The 13221-nt window shown below is 41.0% G+C and overlaps 1 protein-coding gene across 1 annotated transcript in view; it reads left to right on the top strand.

Annotated features, from left to right (window-relative positions):
• The first annotated feature begins 1165 nt into the window (after window positions 1-1165).
• Window positions 1166-13221, top strand: part of LOC110564562 (solute carrier organic anion transporter family member 1A5-like) — a 43949-nt gene continuing 31893 nt past the window's right edge. Inside the window, exons 1-3 of the mRNA XM_060384413.1 lie at window positions 1166-1259; window positions 4948-5089; window positions 8622-8754. Of these exons, the coding sequence (XP_060240396.1) occupies window positions 1200-1259; window positions 4948-5089; window positions 8622-8754 (335 nt within the window). The 5' untranslated portion in view covers window positions 1166-1199. The remainder of the gene's footprint in view (window positions 1260-4947; window positions 5090-8621; window positions 8755-13221) is intronic.

Genomic DNA, 13221 nt, shown 5'->3' with positions numbered 1-13221 from the left:
TTCCTGTAGAATATTCCACCTTATGTTTTTTTTTTAAATATTTTTTTATTTATTAGAGTTTATTCACTTTGTGTCTCAGCTATAGCCCCACCCTCATCCCCTCCCAATCCCATCCTCCCTCCCTCCCTCTCTCTCTCTCCCTCCCTCCCTCATCTCTTCCCATGCCCCTTCCCCAGTCCACTGATAGTGGAGGACCTCCTTCCCTTCCATCTGACCCTAGCCTATCAGGACTGTCTTTCATAGACTTCCTCTGTGCCCTGTAAGGCTGCTCCCCCATCAGGGGAGGTGATCAAAGAGCCAGCCACTGAGTTCATGTCAGAGACAGCCCCTGTTCTCCCCTTACTAGGGAGCCCTCTTGGACACTGAGCTGCCACGAGCTACCTCTGTGCAAGGGTTCTAGGTTATCTCCATGTTTTATGACGGGGTCTCTTCACTAAACCTGTTGGTGACTCATTCAATGAGAGTGCCAGGTTGACACACTGCAGTGATCCTGCTGTCTGGGTTTTCCCAGTGTTGGGGTAATAGCAGGTACAGGGAAGCCAGATTTTTCCTTCATTACTAGGAATTGAAACTCAGGACCTCAAGCTTAGGAGTCAAGCCCTTTACTCATTGAGCCACCACCCCAGCAGCGCTGCACAGTTTCTAGCTGGAGTCATTTAGGAAGAGGGAACCTCAGTTGAGAAGATGTCCGGAAGAGATTGACGTATGGTCTAGCCTGCGGTGCATTTTCTTGGTTGATGATTGAGGTGGAAGGACCTGGCTCACAGTGGGTGGTGTCACCACTTGGCCAGCAGTCCTGGGTTGAATGAGAACGAAGGCTGAGCAAGCCATGAAGGGCAAAACAGGAAGTAGTGTTCCTTCGTGGCCTCTGCATCGGATCCTGAAACTAAGTTCCTGCCTTGAGTTTCTGCCCTTACTTCCCTCAGGGATGAAATGTGGTATAGAATTTTATGTTAAAATAAACCCTTTCTCTTCTAATCTGCTTTTGGTCCCAGTATTTTTATCACAGCAATAGAAATACTAATACACCGTAGCCCCAAGGTAGTTTTTGTTGTTTTGTTTTTTTCTGTTTGTTTTTGTTTTATCTTTAAGAATATCTTGTTAGAGTTCAATGAACAATTTAATAACTATCTGTTTTCTTGGAAAGACAGCAGTAGGGCATTTAAAGGACAGACATCTGAAACAATCAGAAGAACAACATGGGAGAAACTGAACAAAGGGTTGGAACCCCTGTGGTCAGATGCTTTTCCAAGATCAAGGTATGGATTGTTTAGATGTATACATGCTTATACACATAAGACTCTTTTAAGCAAGCACTGAAAGTGCATGTAATATTCCTCAGCTTACATGAAGTTTTCCATAACATTTCCATAACATTTTACCCAGTATGTTGTTAATTTCTTGTCTTAAGGAAGTTGGTTTAATAATTAGGGATATCTAACCAGAATTATTCATTCATGAAACCTAATCAGAATGCTTTAGATGGTCTAAAAGAAGGATGGGGTAACAAGAAACAGGACTGGAGCCTACCACTGAGGGCCTCTGAAAGTCTCTACCTAGCAGTGTATCAAAGCAGATAGTGAGACTCATAAGCAATCCTTCAGCAGAGTGCAGGGAATCATATGAAAGAAGGGGGAGTTAGTATGATTTGGAGAGGACAGGAGCTCCACAAGGACCAAATATATCTGGGCACAGGGGTCTTTTGTGAGACTGTATCTCCAACCAAGGACCAATATGGTTATAACCTAGAACTCCTGCTTGGATGTAGCCCATGGTTGCTCAGTATCCAAGTGGGTATCCTAGTAAGGGGATCAGGTACTATTTCTGACATGAACTCAATGGCTGGCTCTCTGGACCACCCCCCCTCTTTCACCCAAGGGAGGAGTAGCCCTGCTAGGCCACAGAGGAGGACTTTGCAGTCAGGCCTGAAGATACCTGATAAGCTAGTAGAGTCAGATGAAAGGGGAGGAGGTCCTCCCCTATCAGTGGACTTGGAAAGGGGTAGGGAGAAGATGAGGGAGGGAGGGTGGGAATGGGAGGGAATGAGGGACCAGGATACAGCTGGGATACAAAGTTAATAAACTGTAACTAATATTAAAAAAATAAAAATTTAAAAATAAAATAAAATGTTTCAGGTGTGTCTTGTGGTGGAATTTAGTCTGCAGTCAGAGGTCAATCCAGTGCTCAGCTTTCAGGAGTTTCTGGCAGAAAGTTATGGGTCCTGGCTACGAAACAGTTCGCCTGTTGATTAATATGCAAAGATGACTTATGACCTGGTCAGACAAATATTTTCTTCAAGCTTGGGAGACGCACTAATCATTGTTTATAAGCGAATGTCTATTCTGTTGGCTGCTTTGGTGGCTTTAAGTATTTTAGAGACAACTGCTGTTCTCATAGATCCAAAGGAGTGCAAATAAAGTGGTGTTGGGCCACACATCATGTACTATTTGCCATACATCATGTAGTTATTATGGTGGCACGATTTAACCTGCTCTCGCAATCAACAAGACACAGACACTGCTGGTCTTTATAACTGCCTTATTTACCTCGAGCTTGGCAGGTATTTCCACCTACACTGTCTCAATAACTTCGCCACCCACCTCCCAGCCCCCAGGCAATGCCATCTGCCTTAACCATTCCTATCTGGGCTACCTTTCATCTTATAAATACTTGCTTGTATTCTTCATCTGGATCTTTCCACGGCATTATTAGTCCTTCTTCATACTAACCTACTGCTGTATCCTTTTTTTCTCTTCTCTTCCCATCTTTCTGTTTCCTGGGATTCTCCTGAACCCAAAGCCATGGAACCTTAGCCCTGTCTACCCCACTCTGCCCTGCTCAGGTTTTGGGACTTTTAACCAACCAATCAGGAATAATGTTTTAGGCACTTTACACAACAAGGATAGGTGTATCTAGGCAGTAACTAGATCTTGAGGGCCAGTAATTAGCCTCAAAATACAAGCATCAGACCAACTCCCTACATCAAAGGCATGTTTACATCACAAAATGTGAATTTATATTAACCCAGGAAATTTGAGCACTGGCCTAGTTTCTGCAGAATCCTTCACACATTCCTCTTTGAGCTGCTGCCTCCTAGTAAAAGCTCATTTTACCTTTATTCACATGTAGCATAATGTTATTTACCTAAAAGAGAGACCTCAGACTCAGCTCCTGGGAAATGCTTTTTTTTCTGTAATGATGTACAAATTATTGGAACCCCCAAACTCTCATGTTTTCCTTCATTTCTCACATACGACTGGGGAGCAGATCCTCTGGCTCCTAATTTTTTCTAGATGCTTCCTAGATGTGCCATTTTATACAGTTTCTTCAACCTGGTTATACTTCAGAGTTTTTCATCTGAAAAGGCTAATGGTAGTTTTACCTTTTAAGATTAAAAAAAAAAAAAGATTATTGCTCTGAGAATTCTCTCTGTCTCTGTCTCTCTTTCTTTGCCTGAGGGCGTGTGTATGTGTGTATCTGTCTCTGCCCACTGTTAGGGGCTATCCCATACTACCGGTATGAGGGATTAGACCCAGGCACTCACACACATCTGGCAACCCCTCTTTCCCTGTTCTATTCCTCCTCCTCAGCATTTAAGGTGTTTTAATATTTCTAAATTTATGTATATGGATTTTTGCCCACATATATGTTCATGTACCAGTTGTGTGTCTGGTATCAGTGGAGGCCGGAAGGTGCTGGATACCCTGCAACTAGAGCTACAAGTGGCTTTGAACCATCGTGTGAGTGATGAGAACTGAACCGGGGCCTCATTAAGAAGAGCCCGTGCTTTTAACTTCTGAGCTGCAACTCCAGCTTCAAAGTTTGAAATAATGATTAGTATTGTGTTTATTAGTTACTGGAATTAACAGCATTTACAGAAAAGTCATCAGCTATTTATAAACACTATTTCTTAACGTCCATCTTTAGTTTCTGTCTTAGGATTTCTCTTGGCGTGAAGCGATATCGTGATCACTGCAGCTCTTATATAGGAAAATATTTAATTGGGGGGTGGCTTACCAGTTCAGAGTTCTGGTCCATTATTAACATGGTAGGTAGCATGGTGGCTTGCAGGCTGAACTGGTGCTGCAGAAGGAGTCAAGAGTTCCACATCTGGATTGGCAGGCAGCAAGAAGAGAGTGACAATCTGCCTGACTAAGCTTCTGGGAGATCAAAGTTCACCTTCAGTGACATGCTTCCTCCAATAAGACCACACCTATTTCAACAAAGCCATATCTCCTAAAAAGCCATATCTCCTTTATCATCTTGCACCTGAGGGAACCCAAGAGTTCTGCCCTGGATTTCTACGCCATAAACACCGCTTGGAGTGCTGAGTTGAAGTGTTACAGAAAATAGTTAACCAAAAGAATAAAAATCACAGGTTACGTTGCTGTGGCCATCGCCTCCAGTAGTGAGAGTACAGCTTGTTGTGCCCAAGAATGCCGAAAAAGAGGACAAAGTGTTTAACTGACCCAGCACATCCAGAGACTTGTTATTCCTGAAGAGAGAACACAGTAGCTCCGCTGTGGAGACAATGCCTGGGTGTAATTCTGTGTTCTGTTCCTTCCCTTCCTTAAAGGGGACAACACTTGTCCTGCAGATGCCGTACAATGCTGAAGACCCATCAACAGCTGTGTCTTCCATAGAATAACTCCACGTCACACCCCCATGTCTTTCTGTATGAATAAGATGAACTGAAAAGAGCAAAGCCGTACCTACCTATAGCACTCGCCACCACTAACCAACTGTTCTAATTTCACCAGAGTGAGAGCGCTGACAGACAGAGGAGAGCTTACACTTTAAAGTTTCTTAAATGTTCATGGGCTGTTTACGATGGATACAGTCCTCCACCTCATGGAACAGGCTCCTTTGTCAGCAAATGGTAGATATACAATCAGAAATTAATCATAAAGCAAAGTTCTAATTTTTCTTAAATATTTTTCTTCCTAGATGTTTTTGTTGGCATTAACATGGGCATATTTATCCAAATCACTATCTGGAAGTTATATGAATTCCATGCTCACACAAATAGAGAGACAATTCAATATCCCCACATCTATAGTTGGATTAATCAATGGGAGCTTTGAGATGGGTGAGTTATTTTTACATTTGCTTATTTTTATATATGGATATTTTCTCCTTATTTCCTGCATCAGACTATATAATGTAAGTTACATGCTCCTGACTTTGATTGAGTAGCCTGGTTTGGTGTAAAGAAACCACTTATTTCACTATTCTCACGATGGCAGCTAATTATTGCCACATAGCCTGACATTTCCTCCTTTTTCTCTCCTGCAAGGAATCACAGAAGATTTAGAGTATTAATATCTAATTCTATCATTTGATAACTCAAAGAGAAATTAAGGTCTTTTCCTTGGCATTCTAGAATGTTGATGTGAGAGTCTGGAGGAACTTATGTTCCAAGTGAGAGAGTAAAATTTTTTTCCCTATTCTGTCTGTGAGCTTCATGGCTCTCCACTCTCACCCACTAGGGAAGATGAGGAAGCTTCCCTGTGTCTGATATGTATCAGACACAGTTCCTATGAAGAGTGGATGAACTCCAACTCCTGCTTTTGGGTGATGAACTGACATATGAGAGTAGAATGGGTAAAGGAGGGAAAGATTCCCTCCATAAATAAAGTGACCCAGAAGTCTTGGTACTTTTCTTAGATTAGTCATATTTTTTTACCTCCTTCCTAGTGAAATTGTCTTACTGTTTTTAATCAAAACAGCAATGAAAATCAGGATTGAGAAGAAGCCCATCCACATTGAGGATGCTCTGTTCTGCCTCCCAGGGTCAAGCTCCTTAGTGCTTACTTTTGCACCCACATCCCAGCCTTAACTGGAGTTAGGGTGAATGCCTTATATGGACCTCACATAGATTATGCTCATGATTTATGTGTTAGATGCAGCAAGTGTGGAATATTGTTCTGCGGGACAGAGTTATACTATGGTAGACAGTCTCTTGAAGGCATACAGGTTTTTCAGACTCCTCCCACACCCCAAAATGGACAGGTAAATGTAAAGGGAAGATTTGTTGAGAAGGTAGAGCATTAAGTCAGTTGTGTGAGGATGAAGTCAGCCCAGTTTTATGTGAAGTTGGAAGTTTTTAGAACATGAGCGTGGAGAGACAATTCAATATCTGATGAGAAATGTATAGAGACTGTAGCTTACTCTGGAGTATGTCTTTTATAACTCAGATGGCAGAGAACCAGCATGGGGTTGAAAGAGGATATTGACCTTTCTATGCTGAGGGCTCATGATTTTAGAATAATATTTTACTTGCAAAAAAAATTAAACTATATAGGTGAGGAGGAAGCTAGTTAAAATGAAGTAAAGTTATCAGGATACTTAATCATTCTGTCAGACAGGAAAATGTGTTTTTTAACAGTAAGATAAATAAAGTATTCTGTACATATTCATTAATACAGGAAATTATTATGACAGCAGTTATTTACAAACCTGTTTTGTAAACAATTAATTATTCTATTAATATTGATTAAGGCTGGTTATTAATACAGTGGCAGTTATTCTTTTACCTGTTATTTTATAAATAAAAGAGACAGAAACTTGTTAGATTTATACTAAACCTTAAAACACTAGGGCTGTGTAGATATCAACCCTCCAAGCTATCCTGTCTGCTTCCCATTCAAAATTTCCATAAATACCTTCATCTCTTTCATTTGGACTGCTTCTGCTCCATCAAACCAGTTCTCAGAGCAAGCTGCCCTTGGTCATGTGCTCCTGGTTATGCTAACCCACAGTGACATGCTCTTTTCTTCCTCCTTCCTTAACCTCCTCATGGTTTTTCTGTGACTCCACAAGGCACAAAACTTCACTTTGCCTATTTCTCTTCTGTCTAGCCCAGGCTATAGGCAACTTTATTAGCCAAACAAGGATAATTTGGGAGGCAACATTCACACAACAACATTTTGGATACATGAGAATTTGCTTGTAGGACAGTAAGGATCTTGGGCAAGCAATTAGCATTTTAATTGATAGTAGCTCTAGATCAACTCCAACAACTAGATCTGAGGTTCAATATAGGCTCCATGACATTTTGCATAATCTACAACAACCACGATGTCACATACCACTATTTATAGTTCGACTGGTGGAGAAATCATGGCTGCTCTCTTCACTCTTGCTACCTACTTGCCATCAACAGAATGCTAGTGACCAGCTAATGATTATTGAAAATAATCTTACCCAAGTTCATGGAAAACTCTAACTTCTGTGAACTCCATGGATTTTAGACTAAAGGTTAAACATTCCTGTTTAAAGTATTAACTATTTAAAATATGAACTGTTTAAAATATGAACTGTTTTTAGCACCACCTGCTGTGGCAGGTGACTTAAGGGAATGTCTCCAGTAGAAATAGCTGTGAGAGGAGCAATTCACATTTGTCTGCGAAAGAAGCTTTTGGTGGGCATTTCCCCAGGTGGTTTTCAAGCAGCCTTACCCTAGCCTGAGCCACACCTTACCTCTCTTCCCATGCCTTCTCACCAATAGATATTTCAGACAAGAGCCTGTGCATTTAAGTTATTTAAAATACTGCAATATATCCTTAGATTTCAGGCTAGAGAGAAATAAAATTGGGAAAGAAACCCCAAAGTCTTCAAGTGACTTCCAGATATTTATGATCACTTACAGATTTGCTAAGTTGCTAAAGAAGAATTGGCTTTTTCTGATCTTTCCTTTAAGTATAATATGAGCAGCGTAAATATTCTCTTCAAATTAAAAATATGTGGTTTGTAGAGAAAAATATGTGGTTTGTATATTCTTTTCAACTTGTGTATGTGCACGCGTGTGCATGTGCATGTATGTGTGTATGTGAATAATACTAATGATTGAACCTAGGCCCTCACACACTAAGGAAGTCTCACTAAGTTGCTCAGGCTGGTCTTGAACTCACTTTGTATCCCACACTGACTTTGATATTGTAGTCTTCCTCTTCTGGGGATGGCAAGTCTGTTCCTCCAGGCCCCACTTGTTGTTTTAGCTCTAAAACATGCTTATCAAAGGCCTCTCTGTCACATGTTAATCCAATGCTTCTCTGCCAGAGCAGGACTTTTCATTGAGTTTCTTTGAATAAAGTTTTCTAAACCACAAAGATCAATTTTTGGTTTGACTTTTTGACTCCTGCAATGTACATCTAAGGTTCAGTTGGAGGGTTAGGTCTTTTACCATCTCTCTGCTAACAGTATTACCTGGTATAAGGAAAGAAGAGACACTAGAAGCAGACATACAGCTTGGCCATGTTGAGCAATAAAGCTGTTCTTAAATAGTAAGTTAAAAATATGAATCCATTTGAATTTGCATAGAGCAGGCATGAAAGGAGAGGTCAGAGGTGATGTGCAGGCTGACAACTGCCTTTGTATCCAATCCCAGGGGCAGGACAAGCCTGAGTAGAGCTTTAGTATTCTCCAGAGTGGAAGAGAACCTTCCCGCAGTATCACAGTTGCTTTACATATGAAAACAATACACAAGACATCCTAAGCACTAACCCCTGTGTTAAGGTAGTTGTTAGACCATGAACCCTCGAGTCCAAATGCTGGGGAGATTGTTGACTAAGAGCTGCTAATACTTTACTGAAACAAGCATTCTCCTTCCTCCCTCCCAGGAAACCTTTTGTTGATTATATTCGTGAGTTATTTCGGAACAAAACTGCACAGACCTATCATGATTGGTGTTGGATGTGCAGTTATGGGCCTAGGGTGTTTCATAATATCACTACCTCATTTCCTCATGGGCCGGTGAGTAGTCATTCCAGCACTGGATGATATTTTAGTTTCAACTTTCACCTATAGGAAAGGAGGCTCAAATTTCCTCTCTGGGAGGAGCAGTGCTCCCCCCAAGTAGAGAAGGCTAATATGGAAATTAGAAGTGGTCTCCTGGTCTGCCAATATGATTTGTGACTCTTGTGAACTCAGGTCAATTCAAGGTCCCATCCAGGCAATTTGTGAAGTGGGGACTTGAGACACCTCTGTCTCAGGAAGTTGAGGCACATGAATGGATTCTCTGAATCTGCCAACCCCTGTGTTGAGTCCTTCCTCAGGACAAGTTTGATACTTTGCTTACAGGGGGTCTACAATTTGACATAATTGTGGGTCACCAATGTCATGGCTGGTTTTTATTTTCATGCTTACCAAAGTAACTTACACAGAAAATTGTAAAAGTGAAAATATGATGAGTTAGCTCTTACTTTTCTCCCAGCTTTCAGAGGACAGTTTTCAGTTCTTCTGTTTGCTTTCACATCTTGTTACTTTTTAATACTTTATACAAAATTTACTATTTATTTTTGCATTACTATAAAAATGTTTTCTACAATAGAATCATGCTACTTTTTGTTATAGAACTCATTTTTTTCCTAGATGTAATATTAGCTTATTTAGCTTATTTTCTCCTCATTTGACTAACTTTTCTTGGCTTTTGCACAAGTCCCTCACTGTCTGGCAGGATGACAGCTCTCAACACTGGTCATAGGCTTTACTGTTGTCCTGGGGATGCCTCTTGTTCTTGTCTGCTGCTTCTGCCCCCTGCCTCTGAACTGTTAACCTCTAGGTCAGCTTGTTACCATTTCCTTGGGATTCTCCATCCTTCTTTTCCTTATGAATTCATCTTACTTCCTTCCCTCTGCTTCCTCTTCCTCCTGACTTCCTTCTCCTTTTTAAATTCTTTCTTTCTTTCTTTCTTTCTTTCTTTCTTTCTTTCTTTCTTTCTCTTTCTTTCTTTTATTTTCAGCTCTTTTATATATTATGTGTATATGACTCTTTTATGTGTATGTATTTATGTGCACCATTTATGTATTTTGTATACACAGAGATCAGAAGAGAGTGTTGGTTCCTCTGGAATGCAGTTACAGATGGTTTTTGGCTATGATGTGGTTGTTGGAAAATGAACCCATTTTCAAGAGTAACAAGTGCTCTTAAACACTGGGCCATCCCGGTAGTCTGCTTTTCTTTTCTTTTTGAGACAGGGTCTTGCTGTGTAGTACAGGCTGCCCTTAAACTCTTGGTGATCCTCCTGTGTCAGCCTTCCAAGTCTTGATTGTACAAGGATGAGCTATCACCAGCCTCTCTCTTGCTCTTAAATATTCACTAGAGGAGCAGCCTACCATCTGTTTTCCTGTTTACTCCCCAACACTTCATTCTGTAGAGAAAAAAAAAAGTCCCTACAGACTTTGAGGAAATTGTTTCACAGTTTGTAGGAATTAGAATTAGCATTCTAATGCCTGTGACTAGTTTCTAACTCTTCTGACTGGTTTCTTTTTTATCTCCATAGTCTGAAACTGATGACTATTGATATAAGCTCTTTGCCACCTCAATCAGATACCTTAGTCAGGACATTTTGAAAGTTTCTTGTCCTCTTTTCTCCTTGATAATATTTTTCTTCCTCCCCTCCTCCTTCTGCTGTAATTCAAGCCCTGGCATCTTCGTTTTCATTCCTATCTTGCCATCTTGGTTTTCTAACCTCATGTCTTCCCATCTCCTTAGTACTTCCTGGGAAATTTAACTTTGTCATCCAGTCACTTAAATGGCGTTGCCACTCATATTATCATATTTCTAAATTTTATTGTTGAGGGCACCTACGTACCCTAAATATCTTTTCTGAGGTAATATTTTATTTTCTCAGGAATTCAGTGTATTTCCTGTATGACTTTCCTTATGCTCCATTGTCCCTGGCTCCTTCAAGTGTAGGTTATTTTTGTCTTTGACTTCATTGTAATAGAGTGTCCTCATGGTGTTCTTGGTTAATTATTTATATTTAAGGAAAACTGTTAAAAAGATAAGGAATGAATCAGCAGGTGATTGAGTGGGGACTTGCTGGTGATTGAGAAGAAATGGTTGATTTTGAGCTGTCTTGGGAACATGGATAACTTATGGCCCTAGGCAGAAATTTTCTCCTCTTGAAAAGTGGTTGACATGACTATGAACCAGAAAGGAATCGGAATATAACCCTTTAGTATGCAGAGTTTTAAAGATAATGTTCCTTCTTTTCAACGTCTGTGTCCTCAATGTACCTGTTTGGATCCTCTTGCATCTGTGAGCATTTCCACTTGGAGAGATGGAAGATGAGTAGGAGGATCTAGCTATTTCTTATGTGCACTTTAACCCTCAATTTTCTCTTTGCTTTGTGTACCCTTTGTGGGAGCTGCATTGGGAGTCTCTTCTTGCAGCTTTCCAGAGTAGCCTGGAACATAACCTGTTGCTACCACAGTATGATGATTATGGTTATCTTACTTTTGATTCAGTGGAAATTTGCATATCCACATCCTAGTATCAAAATTTTATTGAGCTTTGTAAAAGTAACTTTTATTTTCCTAAAGTAATTTTCTGGGTGGCTCACTGCCTCTATCTGCTAACCTAGGCCTGCTCTTGGAAGCTTCTAGTCTCCATAGAATCTAATCTAGGCCTAGAATGTTTTCAGCCTCTGAGACATACTGCTGAATAAGCTCAACCTTTCTAGCTCTTTCTGTATTCTGGCTGGCTGGTTAAGCTCACCTGTTCTGCCTAAAACTCCTTTCCAAGCTGACTGATTCAAATGTGCTTCTCTCAGCTTCTGGTTAATTGCTCTGCTTGGTCTCAAACTACTCAATCAATCTGTTCTAATCTTCTGACTTCTCATTCTCTGGTTTGTTCTGTCTCCACCAGTGTCTAGCTTGTTCTCTCTATAACCTGTCTCTGTAAAACTGTCCCTTCTCTCTCTACCTCTTTGTTGCTCTCTTAAGTCGCCTCTTTACTCTGTTCTGGTAAGAGTTGGGCATATCCTATTCTGTCAAATCTTTCTCTGATTAGTCACCTTGTCTGCCTCTCAGTTAAACATCTTCACATTCATCGTTTGAGATCACAAGTGTGTACTATAGGCAAGTCTGTAGTCCAGCCAGATCATACTGTAATCCAGGGTATGTCTGCATTCCCACTGGATCACATAGACCTAGAAGTCTTTGGATGTTATTTCCTGCCAAAGCACCCATGCTGCTGGATTAGAATTCCTTTACAGAGATTAAGTTGACCATACTTTTTATTTTATTTTATTTTATTAATTACACTTTATTCATTTTGTATCCCCCCAAAAGTCCCTCCCTCTTACCCTCCCGATCCCACCCTCCCTCCCCTTTCTGCATGCATGCCACTCTCCAAGTCCACTGATAGGGGAGGTCCTCCTCTCATTTCTGATCTTAGAATATCAGTTAACATCAAAAGTGGCTGCATTGCCCTCTACTGTGGCCTGGTAAGGCTGCTCCCCCCCAGGGGGAGGTGATCAAAGAGCAGGCCAATCAGATTATGTCAGAGGCAGTCCCTCTTCCCATTACTATGTAACCCACTTGGACACTGAACTGCCATGGGCTACATCTGTGCAGGGGTTCTAGATTATCTCCATGAATAAGTATGAGTCTCTGGGAAGTTCCCTGTGTTCAAATTTTCTTGTTCTGTTGCTCTCCTTGTGGAGACCCTGTCCTCTCCAGCTCTTACTATTTCCTACTTCTTACATAAAATTCCATTCACTCTTCCCAACAGTTGATCATCAGGCTCAGCATCTGCTTTGATAGTCTGTAGGGCAGAGGCTTTCAGAGGCCCTCTGTGGTAGGTTCTTAGGTTGTTTCCTGTTTTCTTCTTCTGGCTTTCAGAGGCCCTCTGTAGCAGGTTCCTGGGTTGTTTCCTGTTTTATTCTTCTTCTGATGTCCATCCTCTTTGCCTTTCAGGATGGGGATTGACTGTTTTAGTTAGGGTCCTCTCTTTAGATGCACAGATTTTAGTGGGTTTGTCCTATGTTGTATGTCTATATAAGTGAGTATATACCATGTGTGTCTTTTTGCTTCTGGGACAACTCACTCAGGATGATCCTTTCCAGGTCCCACCATTTACCTGTAAATTTCATGATTTCCTTATTTTTCATTGCTGAGTAATACTCCATTGTATAGATGTACCACAGTTTCTGCATCCATTCTTCAGTTGAGGGGCATCTGGGCTGTTTCCAGCTTCTGGAAATTACAAATAAAGCTGCTACAAACATGGTTGAGCAAATGTCCTTTTTGTGACTTGAGCCTCTTTTGGATATATGCCTAGGAGTGGTATGGCTGGATCTTGGGGAAGCACTATTCCTAGTTGTCTGAGAAAGTGCCAGATTGATTTCCAGAGTGGTTGTACCAGTTTACATTCCCACCAGCAGTGGAGAAGGGTTCCCCTTTCTCCACAACCTCTCCAGCATGTGTTGTCACT

Source organism: Meriones unguiculatus, chromosome 5 (assembly GCF_030254825.1).
Source record: "Meriones unguiculatus strain TT.TT164.6M chromosome 5, Bangor_MerUng_6.1, whole genome shotgun sequence".
Lineage (NCBI taxonomy): Eukaryota > Metazoa > Chordata > Mammalia > Rodentia > Muridae > Meriones > Meriones unguiculatus.
Note: the sequence above shows the minus strand (reverse complement) of the source record. Positions and strands in the feature narration are given on the sequence as shown.